Source organism: Perca fluviatilis, chromosome 15, assembly GCF_010015445.1.
Source record: "Perca fluviatilis chromosome 15, GENO_Pfluv_1.0, whole genome shotgun sequence".
In the NCBI taxonomy this organism is placed as follows: Eukaryota; Metazoa; Chordata; class Actinopteri; order Perciformes; family Percidae; genus Perca; species Perca fluviatilis.
In genome coordinates, this window is record NC_053126.1 from 18335114 (window position 1) to 18359632 (window position 24519).

Consider the following 24519-nt stretch of genomic DNA (forward strand, 5'->3'; position numbering starts at 1 on the left):
AGGAATGTGCCAGAAAAATATGGCCAAAAGTTTATCTTTTAAACAAAATCTATTATAGACATTCACATCCACAGTTGAGTACATAAACTTTGGGTTTTACTGATAGGATTAATAAACTAAAGAATGGGGAAATATTTGACAATTTCTATAAACCCATGGCCATTTTGATTAAGTGGAAATAACTATATCTATAATGGAGAAGAAGCACTGCTGGGTCTTTGTGGTGAGCACATACAGGTGCTCTTTGTGTAATTCAGGTGTACTGTGCTTATTCAATCTTGTGAAGGGCTCATTACATAGGTGGAATATGGTCTCAAAAGTCTCCTTCGAAAAACAATCAAAGGCTTTGTGCAAAATTAAAGTTTAATTTACATGGAATATGTATTTCAAAATGACCATTGCATTGCGACCGACTTAGGTCCTCAACCTGATCAAGACTTACAGTATGTTGGCTTTGCACAATTTTGCACAAAGCCTACAGTGTGGTGTGACTTGGATTTCTTTTGATGGAAACTTGCATTTTGTATTTCTTTTTTGAAAGCATAGTCCCTTCATGCAATGAGCCCTTCACACGATGGAATATATCTGTAAGTATGTTTCCATCCACTTATTTTTATGTGCATTTTCATTTACAAACAAATTCAAAATATTGCAAAAAAATCAATTTTTTTTACATTTGGCTGAGACCAAAAAGTTGGTGTATTGATATTGAAAGAAAAATGCAACAATGTGTAATGAAAACAAACTAAATGAATAAACCTTACATGTTTCTCTTGATGCGCTCAACTCCTAATATTCATATGACAGTAGTGGATAGAAAAATATGTTCATTTGTATTTTCTTTTACCAATATTCAGGAAGATTATCTTAAAAGTAGCCTAAATTTGGATGGGAAGTTGATTTTGACAGGTTTTCTTTTTGCACATGAAGGTTCCCTTTCATAAAACTATTTTCTGTGAATTTGTTGAGATGTTAAAGGAAATAACACTAGCTCTAAAAGCGGCACTTTTTTCTTTTTTCTTTTTTTTTGCTAAACACAATTTCTCCTTTCAGCATGATTAGACTCAGCATCAGACTGTTTAAGAGGAGCCTTTTAAAAGGATGTTCAGGAGCTTGGAGCAGGGGGTGTGCTGGAGTGGTGGTTCCCCATTCTTCCCATTATCCGGATTGGAATGAAGGCCATCTATCAGGAGCCCCTATAGGTCTTTTCAGAGATGAATAAAAGGATTACTGTGCACAGACCTGTCTGTGGGTTGCTCAGACATGGGAGACAACAGATGTGTTAAACATAGCCAGCTCCCTCACAAAAAGCCCAGAGAGCTGAGGCTGTATGCTCGCTAATGGAGAGGCAGCTTTATGTTAATTGCTGAATGGAGTCAGTCAAAGCTCCTGCATGCTTTTAGTGAGCACGTTCAAAGAGGAATCCCACATCATAAAGAAGACTTCACTTCCCTCCACTTTCAGGAAGGGAAGAGCTGCAAAGAAAAGGCCGTAAAAGACCTTTAACTAAACCAATCTTAAGATCCCACAAAAACCCACAGAGGAAATGTCTAATACCCAATCAAAATCTGTATCGATACTGGTGATTCTGGCCGTGGGTTTCCTCGGTATCGGATGACCAACATTTTGTGACATCGCCCACCTTTATTTCAAATGTATAAATGCAGTTTCCTCAAAATTGCTTTATTTTTACTCAATGTTTCTTGGTTGCAGACAACAAAAGAAAACATGGCTTCCGGCATGATAGCAAACTGTATGAGTCTGTCACTGTTTGCCTGCTGGGGCCACGCTAACTTCCTGTATTCCTCTGGGAATCTGGATAATCCAGGGAGATCACATCTTTTTGTTGGAGCACAAATGCTTCATGTATTTATTTAATTTCAAGTTTAACGTCCTTAGAAATTTAGCAACACGCAGTGCAGCTTACACCAAAACAAACATGAAATATCAAATGTTTTGTTGATTTCACCCAAACACAGAGAGGTTTGATTCAACTTTTGCACCCCAGTATCCTTCTGTGACACTGAAGGAGGAGGAGCAAAGGTCCCTGCATCAGACCCTGGAGCCTAAACAATGGGAGCTTGGCGTGGACAGCCCGAGGCGAAGCCATCTGCCATGGAGAGAGTGGAGTCCCTTTGTCAGCTATTGTGGAATGTGGAGACAGATTGATGAAGGCCTGGTGATTCCTTTAGGGCCTGGCGAGGCAGCAGGCAGTGCAGTGAGCCCCAGTAGACACCAAAGGGAACTCCCTCTTCTTCTGTCTCCACATTGATGGAGCAGTCAGACGCTACAGCCTGGGAAAATGAAAAGGGAAAAGGTTTTGAGAAGCTGATGTAATGTTTAACAAAATCCAGGTCAGCCATTTTCTCAGCAGATGTCCCAATAAAATACCTTTCTACAAAAAAAAAGCTTTATTTAGATATTTTTCAGCGATAGCTTTTTCTACATTTCTTTCTCAGTAAGTGTAAGAATGAACATGTTCTCCTTTGCTATGTTGTATAGGAATGTCATGCCAGGTCATGATAGAGTGTCCCTGTTGGATCATGACCTCTAACCCTCTCAGCAGGTGTGTGTGGACGGCCTTTATTGAGAAAAGCCAGTCCAGCAGCTCTCTGGCTTTTGTAGTGGGTGGGTCGAGGGATGGCGAAGAGGGGGGGGCAGGGCAGATGTTTTATGTGAAATCCCCCAGGGAAAGTGTGCCGCCACCGAGAGGAAGGGGTCAGGGCAAAGGGGCGGATCTCTGACACAACCAACACAACAGACAACTCTGGTTTCCATGGCAACTTGCTGCATCACTAAGCCGTCTGTTCTTGAGGACATAAAATAGGACTTTAAGCTTTGGGATCACTGACAAAACAGCTTTTATTCTGCTTCTGATAACACACAAGCTCTAGAATCTAGTTTAGAGTCCAGATCAGATTTGACTTGATGATGAAATGGTTCCAAGGTAAACAGGCAGAGGAACAAGCAGAAATACAGTTTTACGAATTCACATACATTTAAAATGATACATCAAAATCAACTGTGCGTTTAAAGTGCACCACTAGTGGAATACATTTAAGTACAAGTTCACTGTAAACCCAGATTTAGTTGTAATTCAACTTTTTAATGGTCACTACGTATTCTTTCATGTTTTGTTAAAAAACATATTCATTACTAAATCACATTAGTTGTTTGTAATAATCAGCTTAAGTATGCAGTGCACAGATCATATTAGTAAGCAGAGATAACTAAGGATGTTAAGTTTCTGTATGGGAGGGGCGGGGTCATTTGAACTGTTCTGAACGGTTTCTGTCCTAGTTAAAGTGTGTTTTATAATATTCTGGTAATGTTTTGGGTGTGCATTAATGTTATCTGGGTTTTAGTTTTGTATGGTTAATTTAGTGTTCATGTTTATCTCATGGATGATTAAGAGTAACAGTTTATCTACATTTATTGTTGCACCATGACCGAGTCCCGGGACTGATGGCATCTTGGTAGTGAGAAAGGTATTAACTGCTTGGAAACAGAATGGAAGTTACAATTTCTGTTTTATGAGTGAAATTGTCCAAGCAGTACACATTGAAAAGAAACAATGTACTATGTATATTGTGTCTTTTTGTTTTTTGGAGTATATGTAATGAATATATTTTTCTTAAATCAGACAAAGAAAAGATAATATTTATATAGACAAATTATTTCTTTAGTAGTGATGAGTAGTTTATGTTTTATATAATAGGTTTCTCTGCATGTTCAAATCTATAGTGCATAGTTTCTGTCTCCCCCATGAAGAAGCAATGACAACAAAACTTAAGGTGCATTCCACATGATACAAAACCTTATGGTACCTTATGGTTAATGGGGTTTACGCAAATTTCTAATAAAGTCAACTAATTCGGGATAACAGTGTACTGTACTTATCACAATTTTGAAGACTTGACCATTTTATGCTACTTTATACCTCTGCTTCACAACATCTAAACACATGATAAAGATTAAATAAGTAGTTCCCAACCATTTGGCTTATGAACCATTAATAAAATAGTATCTGGTTAGGGCTCCTGTTGATGTTTCAGGTGTCTGTGTGTTGAGAGAGCAGCTTCAGGCCCAAAGAAGTCAAATGATCAAATATTTCTCACAAAAAAGATTAAAGAAAAGTCCATGGATTTGTGTAGAGGGATTTAGTTTTTTCTTCTTTTCTCTTTGGAGGACCTGACCCCTAGATTAAAAATCTAAACTAGCTAATTAGCTAACTGTATACAAAATAGTAAAAACTAGTTCCACCTTGAGCAGCTACAACAGTAAAATGCTTTTTACACATTGATGAATCCATATTAACAATCTATTATATCTTGTAATAATACATCAGTCAAGAGCCAGATTTTTGTAAAACAAGTACTTTTACTTTATTTTTCACTTGTAATGCCCTAGGCTATTTTTTATATTGTTGTATTTGTATACATACTCTGAATACTTCTTCCATCAGTAAAGTGTGGGCACATACTTTTTTTGTATTAGTTCTTCTTTACATATTTACAGCTAAATGTGCAGTACTTGAGTAAATGTATGTGCACCATTTTTAGGAGCAACAGTTGGGCATCATTCTCATCATTCCTTGCCTTAGTTTGTTTTTTTCTGGTCTACTCTTCTGCAGACCACACAAACACAATGCTAAATCTTGACCAATAAACAGTGACTATAATAAGAAACTTTAATGTCTGTTGATGGTTTCAGCTGCGAAGCTTCAAAGCCACAGGGTGTAGCAGAAATAAGACAAGATAAAAAGCACAGTTTGTTGTCCTCACTGTTTACTGTAGCTGGACTGTGAGTCATTTCCTTTGAGGTGACGGCTGCAGAGGAATGTGGCTTTCTGCTGATGTCTTTGATCAAACCCTGGCTACATCAGGTTATCTCAGTGTGCACTAAATGGGCAATAAACCATTCGCTTCAGTTGGTTGAAGGATAGCCCACTGATTGTGGTGAGCTGCCGACATCCTTATTGCAACAAAATGTTAGGAGGGAGTGATTTTTATTTAATATACTGTAGCTGAAATCCTTACTGGACAGTATTTTATGACATCTTAGTGGCAACATGTTACAATAACACGTCACTGCCAAGCTTGTCAAAGACAATGTACCCCCAGAGCTTTACACAATTACAACTTTTCAACAATTGACCTTCAACATCAAAGCTTACAGAATGAATGGTCATAAAGGGCATGTGATAAATTAAACTCCCAAAGTGTTATAATTAATAAACCACACGACACTGCAACACAAAGAACTTTGTTCTTCTCAACCATTGCTCAAAAGATGAGCTAACTCGAGTAATAAATATATCTTGCAACATAGATTACAAAATGTTCCACAGAATAACTTTTATTATAAATTTGCGGGCAGAAAACTTTGCCCAACTGTTGGTGTTTTATTTTCTTCCCGACTTTCATTTTGCCAAGGGTCTCTGTGTTTCTACAAAGGACCCTCTCTGCAAAAATGCTTGCAGGCCAAATGCTTGCCTGTCAGTCCTGTGACGCATGACATTTGTATAACATTACCGGGGTCACAGCCCACGGCCAAGATGATTGGAGTACAGCAAGTGGGTCAGGGCTCTGGACAAAACCTTCAGCCAGCATGAAGAAAGCACAGGTCAAATCATACTTAGATATGCATCTTCAGCCAATGGTTGGCCATAATGTTTGAAAAGAACTCCTCAGAGTCTCTGGTCATCTCTCTATAGAGCTATTGTTGAAGAAGCTAAAGGAAAGAGGACCCAAAGAGTTTCACATCATATCAGTAAATCCATGAAGGGATTCAAAAGAATATGATCATGTTCTCAATCTTTTTTTTCTCTTTTTTTTACACAACCATTTCTGTCACTTTTCATGTTTGCAGCCGACCGCAACACTATGCCTTCCAGAAGAGACTGTCCGAAAATATGCCCCGCTATCCACGATTATCGTGATTCGTCCCTTTCTTTGGCTGCAGGCTTTTTAACCTCTTGGGACCATGAATGTCTGTACAAAATGTCACATCAAGCCATTCGATAGTTGTTGAGACAGTCTAGAACAAAGTATCGGACTGACAAACTAACATGCCACGCCACAAGGGAGTAAATGGAAACAGGTAGATTTGGGATTTGATTGCTTGTGTAAGTGTAACTTGTGGCTTACAAGAGCTTTGTTTATGGATTATTATTATTTATACAAGAATGTGGGCAAAACAATGTGAAGGGAAACTAAACTCTTAAAACACTCATTGTACACTGACAACTATTAATAAATAAATCACCGACAGAAAGGAAATTTACTCAAAATGTAGGGGATGATAAACAATCTTGACTTATCTGGAGTTCCTCTTTTCTATACAAATCTGAAAGATATGTTTCTATATCCCTGTTTTCTGCCAAAAAGGATACAGGTCCCGTCATACTGTCATGAGCCAACACAAACATGGAAACCTCATCACTGTCTGAGCAGAGGTGAAGGGAGGAGTCCTTTCCTCCCTCTGATTAGCAGGAAAGGGTCATCGTCCTCTGACATCTCTTTGTCTCTGCAGTATTGACGGAAAAGATCCTGATTTCCCAGGTCAATGCCGCTGCTTCATTGGTGTTGGCCAAATTTAGCCTGACCTGGCTCACCGTGACATCTACGAATTGAGACAACATGAACACAGTCACATCTCCAGGAAGACTCCACATTGTGATTTTGTCTTTGTAGTCTGCATGCCGTAAAATAACTTGCTGGATATTTTTTCCGGTAATATTAAAATACTTTAGTGATACTATAACATAGGCGGCATTGGTATTTAGTAAATAGCAAATATCAGTTAGTTAGTGACCTGTCCATTGTTGCATATACACAGTTTTTTTAACTACTCTTGTACATTTAACATCTCAGGATGGTATTTGCCCATTTAAGCTATGAAAAACACGACCAGTTTTAGCCTCTGCAAACTAAATTCAGCAGAAGTCTGGAAATATGTAAACACTGAACATCATTTGGAGGGTCTTTAAAGCCTAGAGGACGTTACACTTGTCAACTCATGCTGTTATGTTGTATCAAGGCTCCTTTGTAGATGACAAATGGCAGTTTAGAACAAAAACTCTAATTGTACTGCTTTATGTAACTTTCATAAGACTTTAGTGCAAGTTTATCCCAATAACCACATTTTACGGATTCATGTCATTTCATGCCATCATCTTCATGAGTTGGTTGTGTTGATTGTAAAAGAAATCTCCCGCAGGGCAGAGCTTGAAAAAAAACCTTTTTGAGATTATTCCCTGGATAGTCTCCTCGATCCTGTCTGTGTGTTGGCGGAGATTGGAATAACAGGACAAATAGTGAGTAGAATGTGAGCAGCCCAACTCTGACCTCCATCTGCACGGTTTCCTCTCCAGTCTCCCTGGGTGGGACTCCCCCCAGGCCGCTAAAACTCACACATATCTAACTGTTTTACCATTTATGCGGTGCTATGCCTTCTCAGACGGGCTCTAGTGTTTCTCAGGGTGCTGAGGTTAGGGACCCTCATATTCGAGGGTTTGTTGCAGTTGGGTTGCTGCCACTGGCAATGTTAATCTACAGTGATGGAGCAGGAAATCAAAAATAAGCTGTAGAACACACTGAATTAGTAGAAACAGCTAGATAATCCACTTTCTCCATAACAGTAAAGTAACAGACATGTTTCTCAGCAAACATCTTAGCGCTGAGCTCATGTATAAAAGAGGAAAATCATCTTAACACTAAACATTGTGGGAAACCGAGCCGTGGCTGAGTTTCATTGGCTGCTTTAATTTAAGCAAACAGCACCGTGGAACAGATTCAAAGATGCCTGTAGAAGATGGCAATGTCATTCATTGTGCATGTATATGGTCACAAGGCCAACCTGATGAAGTGCAGACCCAATAACAATGCTGGATGAAAGGTCAGGGGATCACAGTTATTGAAAAAATCTGTCTCTTGGGACCATGAACGTGGGTACCAAATTTTACGGCAATCCCTCCAACATTTGTCGAGATATTTGAATAAAAAACAAACATGTCAACCTCATTGTGGCGCTTGAGGGACAGTCAGGGGCTCAATAAAGTCAATATAATATATCATCTGGGAACCATGAACGTCTGTACAAAATGTGCTAATGCTACGAGTAGATGTTTCACTGAATAAGAGAACATTTTTAACCTGCTGGTGGCGCAGGAAGTATCAAGGGATCATCAATCACTAGAATGTATCCTCTGGGAACCTTGAATATCTGTAGCAAATGTCATGCCAATCCATCTGATAATTATTGAGATATTTCAGTCTGGACCAAAGTAGCGGACCAACAGACCGACATTGCCGTCCCTAGAGCCGCAGATAAAACATTCATGAGGACATGGATCAGCATGTGGCTTGAATTTGCCTGGTTGGCCCACTTGCCAGCAGAGTCAAACACTTCCAGCCTTCATAAAGAACGGGGTTCAATCTGATGCATCGTTCAATCCCCTCAGGAAGTGTGTGCACCAGTGCAAGCAGAGGAAGTTTATTCCCGCTCCACAGATCTCTGTTTATGTTGGGGCCACCTCGCTAGGATGCAGTGCGGCTTTGATTTTCTTTTTTTTTCCATGTGTGTGTCATTAAATAAGTCACTTTCTTCCACATGATGAGTGAAAAGCAAACAAATTGGTTCTGTTGTTATTGATGGAGCGGAGGATGTGGTTCTTGAACAAACCATAGAGATGGGTTTGATGGAAGGGAAGCCTCCTCTGTTGCTTCAGTTACTTCATATACCGGTGTCGAGGTTATTTATTGTCATTACTGCAACAAACACTGGGAAAAAGGGGTAACGCTGTGGGAAAATGTTATGTTGTAGCTATTTTTTTAACTATTAGGTACCTATTCAAATATCATGGGGTACAGAATGAACTACTGAACAAAAATCTGTCATGTGAAAGGAATTTAAAGAGGACTTATGCCGTAAGTATTTTTAACTAACAGGGTTAAATTAATGGAGCTAATGTTAGTTTAGTTAGGGGGCTAGCTAAAGCTAATCTTGCTCAAATTTGCCAGTTGCCGGTCTATGATGCAGTTAATAGGCCTTAAGAATTTTCCATAACTAGCGTGCATTTAGGCTCTTTTAACTTTGTAAACACAATCAGTCTTCTCTCTTTTTTAACAAAGTATAATTGCATAAAGGTTACAAATGCAGTTTTGTCCCTAAGGCATAACATTACAAAACATCTGAATTCCCTCTCTCCTCCAATTGTTGTGGTCTTTACAGATGCAATCTATCTTAAGATAAGGACATATGCTGTTTGCTTCAAGAATGTTTGGGATTTACTGTTATCTCCATCATGTTTTACACACTGCAGTGAAACAGAGATGTTCTGGCAGCCAGGCACACAATGGCACAGGGTTATCAGCAGTGTCACTTCTTTGGCTTCTCTCTACCCCCTCTGTTTCTCAGGGAGGGGGTCCTGCAAAATGTGTTTTGCCTGCAGAAAAGGCATGACAGCCAGGGCCATAGCTTCCACTGAGGTTATTTCCATAGTTCACAAAGACACCATTTAGATGGTCTTCTCAAGTTCTTCTTCAAATCTCTGTATAATGTCTCCATCAATATCAACAATTTAGATAACTGACTTCAAAACTGTGATGTCATCAAGAGGAAATTATCTTTTATTTCAGTGAATTGTGAGCTTCTTATGAGGCTGAATATCCAACTTTGTTCCTTTAATGCCTGTCACAAAGACAGAGTTCCTCTTCCTCTGTCAGTGGAAAAGTTGCAGGATTCATCAGTCTTTGATTTCTGAATTTGGTTGAGCCTTGTCCAAAAAAATACATGTGTATATGCATGTATCTCATGATTGTAGAAAGATGTTTAACATTACACATAGCATATGTACATTTCATTTAGTGTGTTGTTCTGCCAAGCTGAAAAGGCAGAAAATATCTTCCAGATTTCTTGAATCATAACATTCATACGTTGAAACCAAAAGTGAAACAGAAACAGAAAAGTAACGAGGTCAAACCTGTAAGAGATTTTATGTGAGAACCAAAGACACTATTTGTCTTTGCATTGTCTAAGATGTAAATAACTCAATTTCCTTTCTTATGGTTACATATTGATTGTACGACTACAAAGGGAACACAGTTTGAGTCACGCAGACAGTGATTGGCTGTGCTCTTTCCATTTGATCTCTTTTGTTCTCTCTTCAGCTGCAATTTACAGAGGCAGGAAGATACTCTTTTTTTCTCTTCATATAGAAACAAATTATTGTGAAACTCACTTTACATCCTTCCCTTTATGTTTGCAGCACACAACAACAGGGTTTGAAATACATCCTCATTTAGATTGTCAGGGTTGTGAAGCTACAAGTATGATACGTAGCAGCCTCCACATGTTTTACAGCAATCAAATCCAAAAAAAAGCCTGAGCTTGCCACCAACACCTAAAAGTTTAACTCCATTCTTTGAAGTGGCACTCCACTGCTTTTACACATGAAGTTGAAAACAGTTGTATAATGTCTTGAGGGGAGCGCTCCAACGTTTATCGAGTTTGACAGAAGTGGGCATTTAGAGGGCAAAGAGGATCTAATCAAAAATGCTATAAATTAAATGCATTATGGGAAATGTAGGATCCAGTGGTTTTGGAGCTTGACCTATATTAGGGTACAAAAAGTCAGAATATATTGGCCTCTGCTGCTTCATTTTTATGTCTCTTGTGAGTTCCCCAACTTTATAAAGTTACAAAACCAAATTCCTGTAGGAGAATAAAGTTATACAGCAACATATTGTAGTAGTGTACTGGCCCCCCTAATTGTTGTTGACTATTATCTCTGACCGTCAAAACAAGAAAGCGTTCATCTTTACAATTAATTTGTCTCATATTCGGAATAAAGCCAGCGGGGCTCAGTGAGGTCTGGACCGCTGTGACAATATCTGACTGAGATGGTGAGAACCGAGGTCACACAGGAACTGGGTGGTGTTTTCTCAGGAATAATGACTAAGTGGAAATTAAAGCAGTGGAGAGCAAGAAAAAAAAGACAACAACAATAACAGCAACCAGATTCTCCACTTCAACACTGTGGTTTGGTTAGGTTTGCAAGAACTGGGTTTTCAAAATGCAACCAACTTTGGTTAACCAAGGAAGCAAATTTATGATCTGACAGTTTATGAACTCATGTGGTGAGACAGGGTGAAAGGGTGGAAATAACACTTCAGAGTAATAACACCAGAGAACATTAAATTACACATTAAATGTCATTTTTGATGGTAAATATTTGTGACAGATTTGACATTACACTGATTTGTTCTGCTGTCTGAGAAAAATGTAAGTACAGTAGCTAATTGACAAAAGTCCTTTGCTCTCAAAGCTCTTCCTCTTCACTGCAAAGTAAAAGGGTGAAAAGGACTAACCGCACCTAATTTATAAAACATAATAGCCCCACAAGCAGCTCTAAGAATAGCTGTCCTTTAAATCAAAGCAATCTGTGCCTTAAACAAAAACAACCCAGTAGCTGTCTGCAGGTCATGATAAGAAATGAGATCCACCAGAGGAGGCAAGATGGAGAGATCAATTTCTCTCAGGTTTCCCATGGTCCTGCCTCTCTCCAGGGAGAGCGAGCCCCTGCTCCAGCACTGCGTGGGTCTCTCAACTGCCATTATCACCGATGGGAGCCACAATAGGTCAGGGAGATGAGATAACATTGTGAGCAGCGGAGCAGCAGGTGAGAGCCTCAACAGGCACGATTAGGTATCCGGGTCCCAGGGTGTAGCATTGCCTGGGGGCCTCGGGGGCCTCTGCCCTGCCATCTGCCAGGGTGAATTCCTCCTGCTGGAGAGGAACTGCTCAATAGCAGCACAAACTGTTGGTGTGGGGCGTTGCTTTGAGTTTCTCCTGTTACCTTTTATAGAGAGAAGTGCAACACTTTACAGTTCCTTTGTTACAGTCTCAAACACAAGATCAAGAATGCCTTGCAAACAAAAGACTGAAACTTCTGCTATTTGTGTAGTAATTCTGTGTTTTTAAAATGTGAAGTTCTGTTTTTTATAGCTATAACAGAGCATGTCTGTGTATATAAATGTATTCCATCTGCAGACAAAAGTTACCCATCATCATCCACGCAGTACTGAAAATGGCCCTTGTTAGATATGCAGTCCAGATCCTGCCTGTTTTCTGGATTGTAGGCTTCTGGGCTCCAGTGTGAGGCCATTAGCCAGCGGGAGCACACCCCAGGGATGCTCTGATGACAGCCATGCTGGATGGTTCACACATGACCCGGGAGCGCTGCTGCACGCAACACCCTGCCAGCGCCAGTCCCACACTTTGATCTGACAACATGGTGTAAAATTGGAGATGCGCGCTGCACTCACACATGCCAGACATGCAGTCCGTCTGACAGACAGGCAAGAACACGGCTGAACATGAGAATATTGAATTAGGAGCTGTCGTGCAAATCTAGGATGTGTTGCAAGGCTCTCGGCTTACCAGCAAGGCCAGGTGAACAACGATCAATCAAGATTTTGTAATCGATAGTCTTGGATATCTGCAGGAATCAAACAGCAGGTTCTGAACTTTAACCTTCAGATTGTTCTCATTCACATGTGAAATTAGTCTAATTAACCAATTTTTTCATAAACAGACACATTATCAGGGACACAGCTCAAAAGGTGTGTGAAAGTGAAGAGGAGGAGCCACATCTGTTAAATCACTTAAAATCAGTTAAGGAGCTCATGGTGCTGTTGCAGATATCAGACACTGATAACTGTGACCCCAACCTTTCACCTGAAAGTAATAGATCTTGACATGCTTATTAACCACCATATCTACTTTCAATGACTTTAAAACATTCTGACACCAAACACCGACAGTATTGGCCATACCAAACCACATTATGTGTGAGTACAGTTTGCTGCCTATACATATGACTATTTGTTTGTGACAGAATGGAATGGCTCATGTTTTTTGATATGATGTTGTCAGACACCAGTCTGTCGTTGGCGCAAGAACATTGGCTGTCTTCGTGCAGATCTTGAGGGCTGATGACATGTCCAGATGTGTATGTGACCCTGCACTGACCCTAAATGGACCCCACACTGTTCCTGCTGTGCAACCCAGCAGAAGCTGTTGGATAGTGATCAGCTTGATGGTTGAATTATTATATTGCAGTCAGAAAAAATAAGAAATAACAAATTAAGAGTGCCCCTCAGTCTCATGAAACACATTCATGTCATGTTCTGTGACATTGAATTGATCGTTCAACATTATCAGGCTTTAGGGCTTTAGGGTCACTTTGAAGATTCTGATTATTAATACAAAATATAATTAAAACAATAATGAGTGTGTATTATTATAGATTAAGCTACTCAGCAGCATATCAGTAATTCAAATTAGCCTCTTTCATTTTCTTGTGTATTTTGATTATTATAATGATTACTTTTATTTTTTATAAGCGATCTCAGTTTTCCACACAGTACAGTTTGTTCGCCCGACAGGTCGAGGATGAACTGGCATATCTGTTACAGCTCAGGCTAAAAAAAAAAACAACCAACAATTTTGGTTGTTTTTTTCTAAAAAAAAGGATGGGACCTTTTTCTCCAAACAACCCAGAACAAGGGTCCAGCATGGGATTATACGACTCCCCTCCTGCTGGGCCACCAGAAGGCCCCTGTTTTGATAGTGGCCATTACCCTCATTGGGATGACCCTCTGAGCTAACATCCCTGCCATTAGATATACAAGTAAGCATGACTGCAAGTACGCTCCATGACACTGGGTAAACATGTTGGCAAACTGGAGGAATGTGAAGTGAGACAGTTTGTCTATTTCCACAGACAGAAGAGACGTCCATCCAGAGTTTTGATAAATGCACGAGTGCTAACAGAAAACACATGGTTTAGCCATTTTTAATTCCCTCTTTACAGAATATAAATTATATTGTATAGACAGAGGGCCATCTCTGACCTCGTTGGCCTGGGTGGGTCGTTGACCTGTGACGGATGGAGCACTAAATCTCAATCTACACTGTTCACCTTCTCCTTTTGGTGATGCCTCCATATGGAAAGTTGGGTCATTAAGCAGATCCATGAGAAGGGGAGAGACTGGCTTCTCCATCACTGAAACTCACATTACCACCTGGAGAATTGCATGGGCTTGTCTTTTAAGATGTGAGGGAGGAAGTGTGCTGTTTGAAAAATCTGAATTATAATCTATAACACGCAATTAAACCAAAAATGTTTCTAGAGCTGGAAGAAAATCAAAGGGTCATAAATAGAATAATTAAAATAATTAGATAACAATGTCACTATGAAACAACATTTAGTTGTGGGAGCACTCCTGTACAGTGAGCTAAACATAGTTTAAATAAATGTTAAGACAGTTGGTTTTAGGAGTTTTTACTGGAAGCAACAGTGAAACTATGATAATAGTATTAAATAACATCACTTCAATGATAGTGATTAAATTAATTAATTAATGGTGAGATTCTAAAAAGAACAGTTTGACCAAAGGTAATGTGAAAATGAATTATATAACCTTGCAAGATAGTGTATGGCAACGCCACTGTGTCCCAACAGTTAAGATTTACTAGAGCCAAATTTTATTGCCTGGTAACATCAGAGTTTCCGCTCCCTCTGAAAAACACTGACAATCGAACTCCTACATCACTTCTGTACCATCATTTATTGCCGATTATATCCCATTTTCAACTTTATAAAGACCACAGTCTGATTTCTTCAGCTCAAATTGTGCAAATGGTCTTATCTTGATTTTTAAAAGTAAAAAGAAACACACATAGAGATCAGATAACCACCACTTTATACTGACACACTAGCACACATTCACCAAAGTTGAACACTGTCATCTTGGGTTTATTATGGTTGCTTGGACTTTTTGAGGGATCAGACCTCTGCCCTCAAACAAACCCTCTGTGGGAGCATGTATGCACTCATGTGGGCTGGGTGGCCTGCTGGGATATCTTGCTCCCTGGGGTGTCTGCTCATGAGAGGGCCTGTTATTCAGAGAACATCCTGAGGTCCTCCCACCCTCCCGTAGTGTCTGTGCCTATGGAGAGAGGGAGCTGGGAAAGCCCCAGTATAAGAGAGGACAATTTGTGGTTAGAAGCTGAGACACTGCTGTTTAGGTAAATGTTGTACAATGGGTGGAGAGCTGTGTTAGTACAACAAAAACAAAAGAGAAAAACTGTAATTGAGGAAAATGTTTGGTTATTTCAAAGCAAACTTTCAGATGGCAGCTGCTTACCCTGCTAATCATTAAATGATGGGACTGCTTACACGGCTTAGCTCACATTAACCACTTTCTCCTCTTCACGTCATCACCATATGGTCCACATTCACTGGAGCATTGGGAAAAAAACATGTACAGCATCATTATGGTAATGCTGACGCCTCTGCCATGGCACTCACCAAACAGAAGGCCAGGATGGGTGGAGGATGAATGGGGGGGGGGGGTCACTGATTCCCATACAGAAAAGCTGCCATCTTCTCAGGCTGAAATAAGGACACATGCAAATGACTCAGCTGATGCAGACAGGCCTTACATATTTGCATGTGTTTATGTTGTTGAGCATCATCACGGCCGTAACTGTACAAAGGAAGGAGGTCATGTCTTCTTGTGGCTTCAGCATCATAGCTACATGACAGAGATTGATCCTGTTGTTTCTCTGATATTAATCCCTCCTCCTGTTCACCTAAATAGTTTCAGTAATTTCCCAGTTTGGGATAATAAAGTCCATCTATCAATCTAGACCACCATGTCTAGCAGACTATACTCAAGGATGGAGGACATTTAAATTGCTTCAGAGTTTCTGCTTCTGATATTAAATCAAACGTGAGGGTTATGTTAAAAATCTAGATAACTCAGCTGATGAATAGGTTTCCAACATATTCATGGTTGTGATAATACAGTACAATCCTGCATAGTGCTGTTCTTTAGAACTAGGCTACATATTAGGCTTATCAAAATCGTACTTGTGTATCTTTATTTCACTCATACAGAGATGTCATTAGTCTCCAATGTATTAAAGGAAAACCAGACTAGAAAAGGGATTTTAGGATAATAATTTTCCTAATTATCCAAATGTACAGGTTAATGTGACATATTCTGGACATTTAATCATCCAATCACGTTCCTGATTGTAAGTTAATTATATAGTCGGATATATAGTCCATAGTTATTGATGTATAGTATGTAAATGAGAAACTCTCTTCAAAACCCAGCTCCGTCAATAAATTAAATTATATGATGAGATAATTAAGCTACTACACAGGATTACATGTAATATAGACGTTATCACAAATACTAGTAAAAAATATGTCTGACGTCCATCTAATGTATCGCTGTAGACATTTGCCAGATGAGCTTTTACTTCAAGTTCAAAAGGTTCAACAATTAGACGAAGTGGCTCCCCTGATGCCTCGCGTGTTGGCTATAATTCCACATCAAACAGTTATATGTCGCCATCTTGTGGACATATTACATTTATGGGAAAAACAAGTTGAGAAACACCGGGAGACGCTGTGGGTACACCCGGCCACCTCTACCAATTCGACGACATACACTCTCAATATTGTATGTGTACTAACTACTTGCCCGTTATATCACACATACGGTTTTCTTTAAAACTGTTAATTTTGCTTTTTAGCAAATTATATTAGGCTTAGAAACTAAATCAGCTTTAATGTCCAAGTAAGTGTGAAGACAATGAATTTGACTCTGGCTTTTTGTGGCTCTACATACACAGAAATATACATATGGCAATATACAACGCCATAAACATTTTGATACTATGTATCTATGTAGCTATGTTTGTATATAAAGAAGTGTGTATACATATCCAGCCATGGTTTCATTTTAAGCCGACAGCTCAGTGTATCAGGGTGGAATAAAGGCTGAAAGATTGTATTTACTTGCAAATTCAGAGATTTACTGTAAGTTTTGGTAATAACAGGCTTGGACGGCTTTTGTAAAATTGTTGGTCGTAGTAGAGTGTTGCATGTTTGACACCGACAGCAGATAAAGGATAAACCAATTCATCATAAGTGCAATCCAAGTACAATCATTTGTCCTGAGCATTTCTAGCTTCAGATGTAGTTTAAACATGTACAGAACACTGGGGTAGGCAATAAACCTGTCTGCCAAATTCCTTGTATGTGAAAAGCTAGTTTGCCAATAAGAATTTACAGATATTAAATTGCTGCCCCTTTTCAGCAAGTCCTTGATTCATTTAAATCTCTGGATTTAAATCACTAATATTTATTTCTCAATGAGGTCATCCATAACCAATTGCCACACAACTGGTAATATTCAGTGTATCACCACATCAGTTTATGCACAAGCAAAATACTGAATACACTTGAGAACAAACAAAAAATCCCATTTAAACAAGGTTCTTTATTTGACAGTAAAACAAGTTAGCAAACAGCAGCCTTCCTGTTCAGTCACACCTAAAACTTCTGGAACTGCTTCTTGGCTCCAGCAGCCTTTGTCACTTTGAGGACGTTGAATCGCACGGTCTTGCTGAGCGGTCGGCACTCTCCGACGGTGACAATGTCTCCAACTGTGACGTCTCTGCAGGAAAACAAATCAAGAAAGATATTAACAGGAAGTTGGGGTAATCTGTCCTAGACAAAGCTGATAAAGATTCAGCCATGTTTGAGCAGGAGGTGTACAGTCAAGCTGCATCAGTGTTTGCCAAAGGCAGTGTCGTCAGAGCTTCTTGAGCTTGGAAGACCATCGTGAGAAAAACATCATTTGCAGCAAGTCATCTACTTTTATGGCTGGATAATCTCATTTCGGCAGACAGAACAATTATGTTGTAGGGTAAATGTAGGTTATGTAGCTAACATAATTGAAATAAACCCAGACATCAAATTTGGCTGGGGCGTACAAATTACTGCACCATTTTCCAGACCTTAAGCATATAAATGTATTATTAGTTTGCCAAAACAATTTGACTGTTCCACATTTGCAACAACTGTATAAATCCTAAATTAAAAGCATGACAGTACCTGAAGCAAGGTGACAGATGGACAGAGATGTTCTTGTGCCTCTTCTCAAAGCGGTTGTACTTGCGAATGTAATGCAGGTAGTCACGTCTGATAACGATGGTCCTCTGCATCTTCATTTTGGTCACCACACCTGTAGACCAGACAAAAGGAATTGTAATATCACAGCAGTGTTGAACAGCATCATATGGGAATATTAAAAATCACAGCAGTTTTTTCTTTGGACATTGCAGTGAACCCTAATAATTTTCTTTTTATTGCATTGTCACTCCACTACATCAGTGTTGCCATTAGGCAGTGTCGTCAGAACCCAGAGGGCTTGGAAGACCATCGTGAGAAAAACATCATTTGCAGGAGTGACACGAAAAAGGTATATCAATATGAAGTTTGTAGTAAGTTACCCTGTATAGCCACTGGTTCTGGCTTTGATTTCTTCACCAATCACCTGTACAAGGATATGTTATTTGCAGTCAGTTTCTTCTTCGTTAAATACAAGGTTAACAATTTCCCTGATGCACCAATACTCCGTGCCAAGGTGGACATTGTTACCCATTTAGTGCTGGAATTAAGCCATTTTCGCTCACATTTTAAGAATTGAAATCTAACTGCAAAAGTAGCCAAAAAGTCTTGCCAAAGTAACATTAAGTGCGCTACCGTTTTGCACATTATATTTCTGTATTTAGTGTATGGATAGATAATGTAAGTATCCTCAGTGCAGTTTTGTATACTTTTGATTATGTATTAAGAGTGATGTTTAAATGACCACGTTCTGTTGCAGCTTCCCAAACCAGTGCCAATGAGCTAGTAATAGCGTAAAGTGTTAAACTTACCAGAGAGGATACGGCCACGAATGGAGACATTTCCAGTAAAGGGGCATTTCTTGTCAATGTAAGTGCCGTCAATAGCCTGGTGAAAATAATACATTGTTAAATATTCCGTAACGTTAGCTATAAAACAATATTTCATATGTTGTCATATTTTAACTATTGTGACTGCATCAGCATTGCCAAAAGGCATTATCGTCAGAACCATGTAGGCTTGGAAGACCATCGTGAGAAAAACATCATTTGCAGCTAACAAAGAGAACAAAGGCTTCCTACATTAGTTAGAATAATTTTCTAGACAATCCTAGTTACCTCTCTAGGGGTTTTGAAGCCCAGTCCCACACTCTTGTGGTAGCGGGGGAGCTTTTCCTTGACCTCCTTGCCACCATCAGCGACCAGAACACGCTTCTTGTTCTGGAAGATGGTGGGCTGTTTCTGATAGGCCCTCTCGGTCTGTGGAACAAGAATATCAATAAGTTAAGAGCGTGTAAAGTAACATCGCCATCTAGCTACACTTTCTACACTTGAAAGACACGTTCCGAGAACACCGCCCGGCCTCGCTACGTTAACGTTAGCTTCTAGCTAGCTAATTAGCGACTTCCTCCTTTTATAAAGACCAAAATCGCCCTTAGCTGAAATGACATGTTAAATTGTAGCGGGGAAGTTTAATGGGAATCGTTACCGTTGCAGTAACGTTATATAAAAAGCAAGGTACTATTAAGAATTAAGTGGCAACACGCTAAGCTAACCGAGTTAGCATCCCGGCTAGGTCAACGCTACACGAGGGTTTGCAGAACGGCAACAACAAATGTTAGATAAATAAGCCTCCATGTGGTTTAACATGGCTTATGGCCGTGTATGAACAGCATATAAAGGCACATACTTAACTTGTCTCGCTAAATGTGTTTATTAAAAGTGTAAAAATAACGTTTTAAATTCACCACGCCGTTTTCCTGAACGTACTTGTGCATCCGCCATCTTTGCCTGCCGAGTCGTAAAGAGGCCTGAAGATGCGCGCGACGAACTGAAGACTACGAGCCACAGGAAATGACGTTTACCAAAAGGCGAGGCTCCGGGCCCAAAAAGTACACGCACACTTTTATATTTTAAAAATGATCTGAGTAAGTTAAATTGACTTATTGATCCCATTGTTTATTTATAATGTACACCATTATGTTTTCTATTTAATTTACTTTGATTGATGTAGGCTATTTGATTTTACATTATGGAATCTTTAATTATATGATAAGAATGTCCATGATCTGCTGAATGTTGGGCTGTTAGTAGTGTTTAATAAATAATAATAATAATAATAATAATAATAATAATAATAATAATAATAATAAATGCACTAATTTAATGCTGAATGCTCTTACAAATATAAGAAAGTAATCAATGTAATGAAGTGTAAGGGATTGGATGGACAGAAAGAACTGATTTGAAGGCTATACAGTAAATTAATTAGATTAATATTAGATTATGGTTGTATAATGTATGGATCAGCAGCAAGCACATCTCTCAAAAAGTTAGATACTATTCAATATCAGGGTTTGACATTATAGGTGCTTTGAAAACAACTCCAACAGCATGCATTACAGATGGAAATGGGAGAAAAGCTATTAGAATTGAAAAGGATACAACTATCACTGATCTTATTAACAGAGCCATAATCAGAATCACCCAACACAAGACACTTTAAAACCTTGTTGGGAAAAGGAAAAGAATGGAAACAAAAAGCTTTGCATTAAACTTATTTAGTTTAACAGTACTATTGCCAATAATACCTCCTTGGATACTTCCTGATGCAACAGTAACATTATTAGAAAAAAAGAACAAGGATAGGAAGCGTCAGAAATATGAGGAAGAAAGAAGGGATTTGATTCAAAAGATAAAAGTAGACTAGTGTGTTAGATATTCATATTCTACAAAATAGCTCAAGAAATGAGTGTTATCGAGTAAAAGCCTATTTCAGTATCTTAGACAAATACATATTGCAAATAGGCCTATAAGTTTATTTTTATTTTTATTTAGCTTTTTTTTTTTAAGATTGTATGCCTAGTGGTTAGATATTCCACACTATACCAGTTGGTGGCGGTAATGCACCAAATCGTTGTTTGCCAACCGAAAATAAACCTAAACAAAGAAGAATATGAGCACATGACACTTGTACGGAAGCGCTGAGTGATAAACAGACAACAACAAGATGGCATCACACCCGGGAGGAGGCGATCAAGGTACTAGCTAGCATCAGCAAAATAAATTGACTGTGTCATTGTCGCCAACAGTGTGGTTGACAGAGACAATACCACACTTTAACAATCAACTCTTGTTCTGTGGCTGTAGCTTGTTTGCTTGCTGGCAGTAACATTAGCTGAACTGAGGTTAGCTAGATAGCTAACCTTAACGTTAGCCGTATGGTATGTTAGCTTGCATTTTCTCTGCGTTTAGGTAACGCTAACGTTAACGTTAGCTTGGTTAGCAGATGGCTGTACAAGAGTGAGTTAGCAAATAATTGAACAAAACCGAAACCGATATTAGGAGACTAACGTTACGTCCTTTTAGACCGACAATGTCAAAGTCTCCTCGGTTTCTCAGGCTCGGTAACGTTAACGTCAGTCGTCCGATTTTATGTAGCTAACATTAGTCACAACATTGACTAACTTCGATAAATTGACTTAGCCTAACGTTACAGTAAGTTAACAACTAACGTTAACAGACTGTGGACATTATGTGCTGCCTTTGGATACTGCAAATTACTTTCGCAAGGTTATTTTACAGACTAACACAACTGATATATAGAGTAAAGCACAGGTGTAACAAATGATCAACAAACTATAATGTTTTCTTATCCGTTATTTCAAGTGTGGCTAATCTAAGTAAACTCACTTCTAAGTGGGGCATCAGATTGAAGTGACGGTAAACATACAGTTATACTAGCACACATACTTCAATTATTCACTCATTTGTTTCTAATATGAGATAACTGGTTGTAAAACTGTATCAGCATTTGGATGATTTAACACTGACCTTTGTCTTTCAGGCATTACTAAAGACCAGTTACTGGAAGTAGGAGCCGTTTTGTTAAAAGAGTGAGTATATACTATACAGTTGGGCTCCTCATTATTGAACTGGACAAGTAGAGCTGCAAAGATTAATCGATTAGTTGTCAACTGTTAAATTAATCCCCAAATATTTTGATAATTGATTCATCAATTTGTCTTTTTTTTTTTATGAAAGAAGAACAAAATTATTTGATTCGCCGATTATAAAATGTGAATATTTTTTAGTTTCTTTACTTCTCTATGACGGTAAACTAAATATCTTTAAGTTGTGGATAAAACAAGACATCTGAGGACTGCATATTGGGCTTTGTAAAACACTGATGACATGTTTCACCATTGTCTGACATTTTATAGACCAAACAACTAATTATTTAATTGAGAAAATAATCAACAATGAAAATAACCGTTAGTTGCAGCCCTAGGCAAAAGAGCCGGTTCCCACTTAATTACTATCTGTCTGTCTCCCTGTGTAGTTTCATCTTCGAGCGTGTTCAGCGGCATGGAGACGGCAATACTGAAGTGACCAGGGCACAGCTGGGTGGAGGAGAGCTGTGTGACCCAAACCACAAGAAGCTTGCCCAGTGCCTGCAGCAGATTGGAGATGAGCTGGATGGAAATGTAGAGCTCCAAAGGTGAGCTACCTGTCTCCGTGTCTGTTCCGTCAAATTTCAGGCCTAAGGAATTTATGAATTACAAGGTTTTACTAGTAATACCTGTATAATTAGCCTGTCTGTAATCGGTAAATGTTATTTTTCCCCCAGGATGATAAACAACTCTTCACTCAGTCCCACAAAAGACATGTTTATGAAAGTTGCCATTGAGATCTTTTCAGATGGAAAATTCAACTGGGGCAGGGTGGTTGCACTGTTCTACTTTGCCTGTCGACTCGTCATCAAAGTGAGTTTAGCAGCAAAGTTAGACACATCTGTATTATGGAATTACAATTGAATAACAAATACCTGCTCAAGTCTGAAACATCTCCCCTTCACACCTTCTCAGGCTCTTGTGACCAAAGTTCCTGATATCATCAGAACAATAATCAACTGGACCATGGAATACCTCCAAGAAAATGTGATCAACTGGATCAGGGAGCAAGGTGGCTGGGTAAGAAGCTAGCTAACAAATGCTGTTCAAACTCATTAATTAGTAATTGAGCTTCTGCTCCTGATTGCTTGTATGACACATGCTAATATTTGTGTCTGTTCATGATTTTTAGGAGGGTATTCGATCCCACTTTGGCACACCCACATGGCAGACGGTGGGAGTTTTCTTGGCCGGTGTTCTCACCACTGTTCTAGTCATTCGCAAGATGTGAGGGGTTTGTGAAGAGATGAAGAAGAAGTACGCGTGTGGGAAATGGGGACTAGAACATGAGAGAACAGAAAGAAGTTATGGCAGAGTGAACAAGATGAACAGGAATGAGTTTGCATTTGGACACAAAGAGCCACTCTTTGTTTCTGCCTCCCTGTTATATCCAAGGATTGGGAGTTAGACTAAACGCACTAATCGCTCCCATGATTCCTATGCCACTGAGGAAGTGAGCCCAAAGTGTGCGGGGGGTCGGGATGGGGGAGTGAGGGAGGGGGGGAGGTGGAGGAGGAGAGTTTGTCAGACTTGAACAGGGAATGCATTTTAAGTAATTTATTTTTTACTTGGTACAGACAATTACGTATAAAAACATTTTGTTTTCTGTCCTAAAAGATAGATTTACTAAACATTTTGGTTTCTTTCCGTTTTCCATTATTTTCATTTTCATGTTAGTTTTAGTTTCACTTTGCTTTTCTGATCTTCCCACTCTCTCTATCCACCTCACCATGGTGTCTGTATGCTAGAGAATCCATCTTCATATGTATTTATGAGTGTTAACTGCTGTAAATTATCTGCTGGCAATGAACGTGTCAAAGGGTGGTCACATCCCATCGAGTTAAAGAGATATTTTTTACAAACAATTATTAGATTTACCGGGAAGATGATATAGACGAAGAGAAATGACACCTCCAATAATATTTGGGCTTAAACAACCCAAATAATTTCTCCCCTTGAATGCACAGCTCAACCTTATTTCAGTGGATAGCACAATTGCCACAACAGGGACCTGTGTACAAAGTTGTTTTATGCAGTCGTATTAATCTAAATGTAACATTTAATCAAATGCTCCTTTTGGGCATTCCGACTTACCAACCAGCCACGTGGCTCCCATTTGAAAAAATCCTGCCTATTATTGTCTGTGTTGTGAATGTGAATGGAGCCACATCTCACAAACGGTCATTTCTCATAGTGTATGGAAGATATGTTATACTGCAGACACAGAAAGCCCTGGATTGCTCACAGGTGCTTACCTCACTCCACACATATTCAAAGTACTGTACATTTACTTGAGATATTAAAACTACAAGATCTTATCTACACAGCAAATGGCTTTTTATACATTCTTATTGTTTGTCAGTGCCTTGGTGTTTTTTTACTATGAAATCACTTTGATATTCTCAAATTTTTCACCTTTTTCTATCATTTGTAAAGCTGAAATTAGTTTCCAGTCCCCCTGAAAATCATTTTGCTGTGGTTTTTGTCTGTTGTAATATGGAAAATAAACCTTTAAACTCTTGACTGTGGCTATGGATATGTATAATGTGCGTAGGAATGAGGATTATTT

General features: G+C 39.1%; 2 protein-coding genes and 3 non-coding genes across 6 annotated transcripts; 1 reads left to right on the plus strand and 4 right to left on the minus strand.

Moving 5' to 3' along the window:
• Positions 1–17346: 17346 nt before the first annotated feature.
• On the minus strand, positions 17347–19874 carry rps11 (ribosomal protein S11). 2 transcript variants are annotated; one of them, XM_039826077.1, is made up of 5 exons: positions 19768–19874; positions 19117–19257; positions 18811–18886; positions 17984–18113; positions 17347–17543 (listed from the first exon to the last, which is right to left on the minus strand). In XM_039826077.1, exons 1-5 carry the CDS (start codon positions 19780–19782, stop codon positions 17420–17422), a joined length of 486 nt encoding a protein of 161 aa, XP_039682011.1. In that variant the 5' UTR covers positions 19783–19874; the 3' UTR covers positions 17347–17419. The 2 variants fall into 2 exon arrangements, with proteins under 2 accessions (XP_039682011.1, XP_039682010.1); XM_039826076.1 differs by having other exon boundaries at positions 19746–19790.
• On the minus strand, positions 17648–17731 carry LOC120575519. The gene has a single exon (XR_005642010.1). It is a non-coding gene; the product is annotated as a small nucleolar RNA SNORD35 (small nucleolar RNA).
• Positions 18250–18333, minus strand: LOC120575518. Its single transcript, XR_005642009.1, has one exon. It is a non-coding gene; the product is annotated as a small nucleolar RNA SNORD35 (small nucleolar RNA).
• Positions 18969–19052, minus strand: LOC120575517. The gene has a single exon (XR_005642008.1). It is a non-coding gene; the product is annotated as a small nucleolar RNA SNORD35 (small nucleolar RNA).
• Positions 19875–20916: 1042 nt separating the features above from the next.
• LOC120575352 (apoptosis regulator BAX-like) lies at positions 20917–23430 on the plus strand. Its single transcript, XM_039826078.1, has 6 exons — positions 20917–21038; positions 21845–21893; positions 22340–22498; positions 22628–22763; positions 22866–22970; positions 23083–23430. The coding sequence occupies exons 1-6, from the start codon at positions 21008–21010 to the stop codon at positions 23179–23181; spliced, it is 579 nt and encodes a 192-aa protein (XP_039682012.1). The 5' UTR covers positions 20917–21007; the 3' UTR covers positions 23182–23430.
• Positions 23431–24519: the final 1089 nt, after the last annotated feature.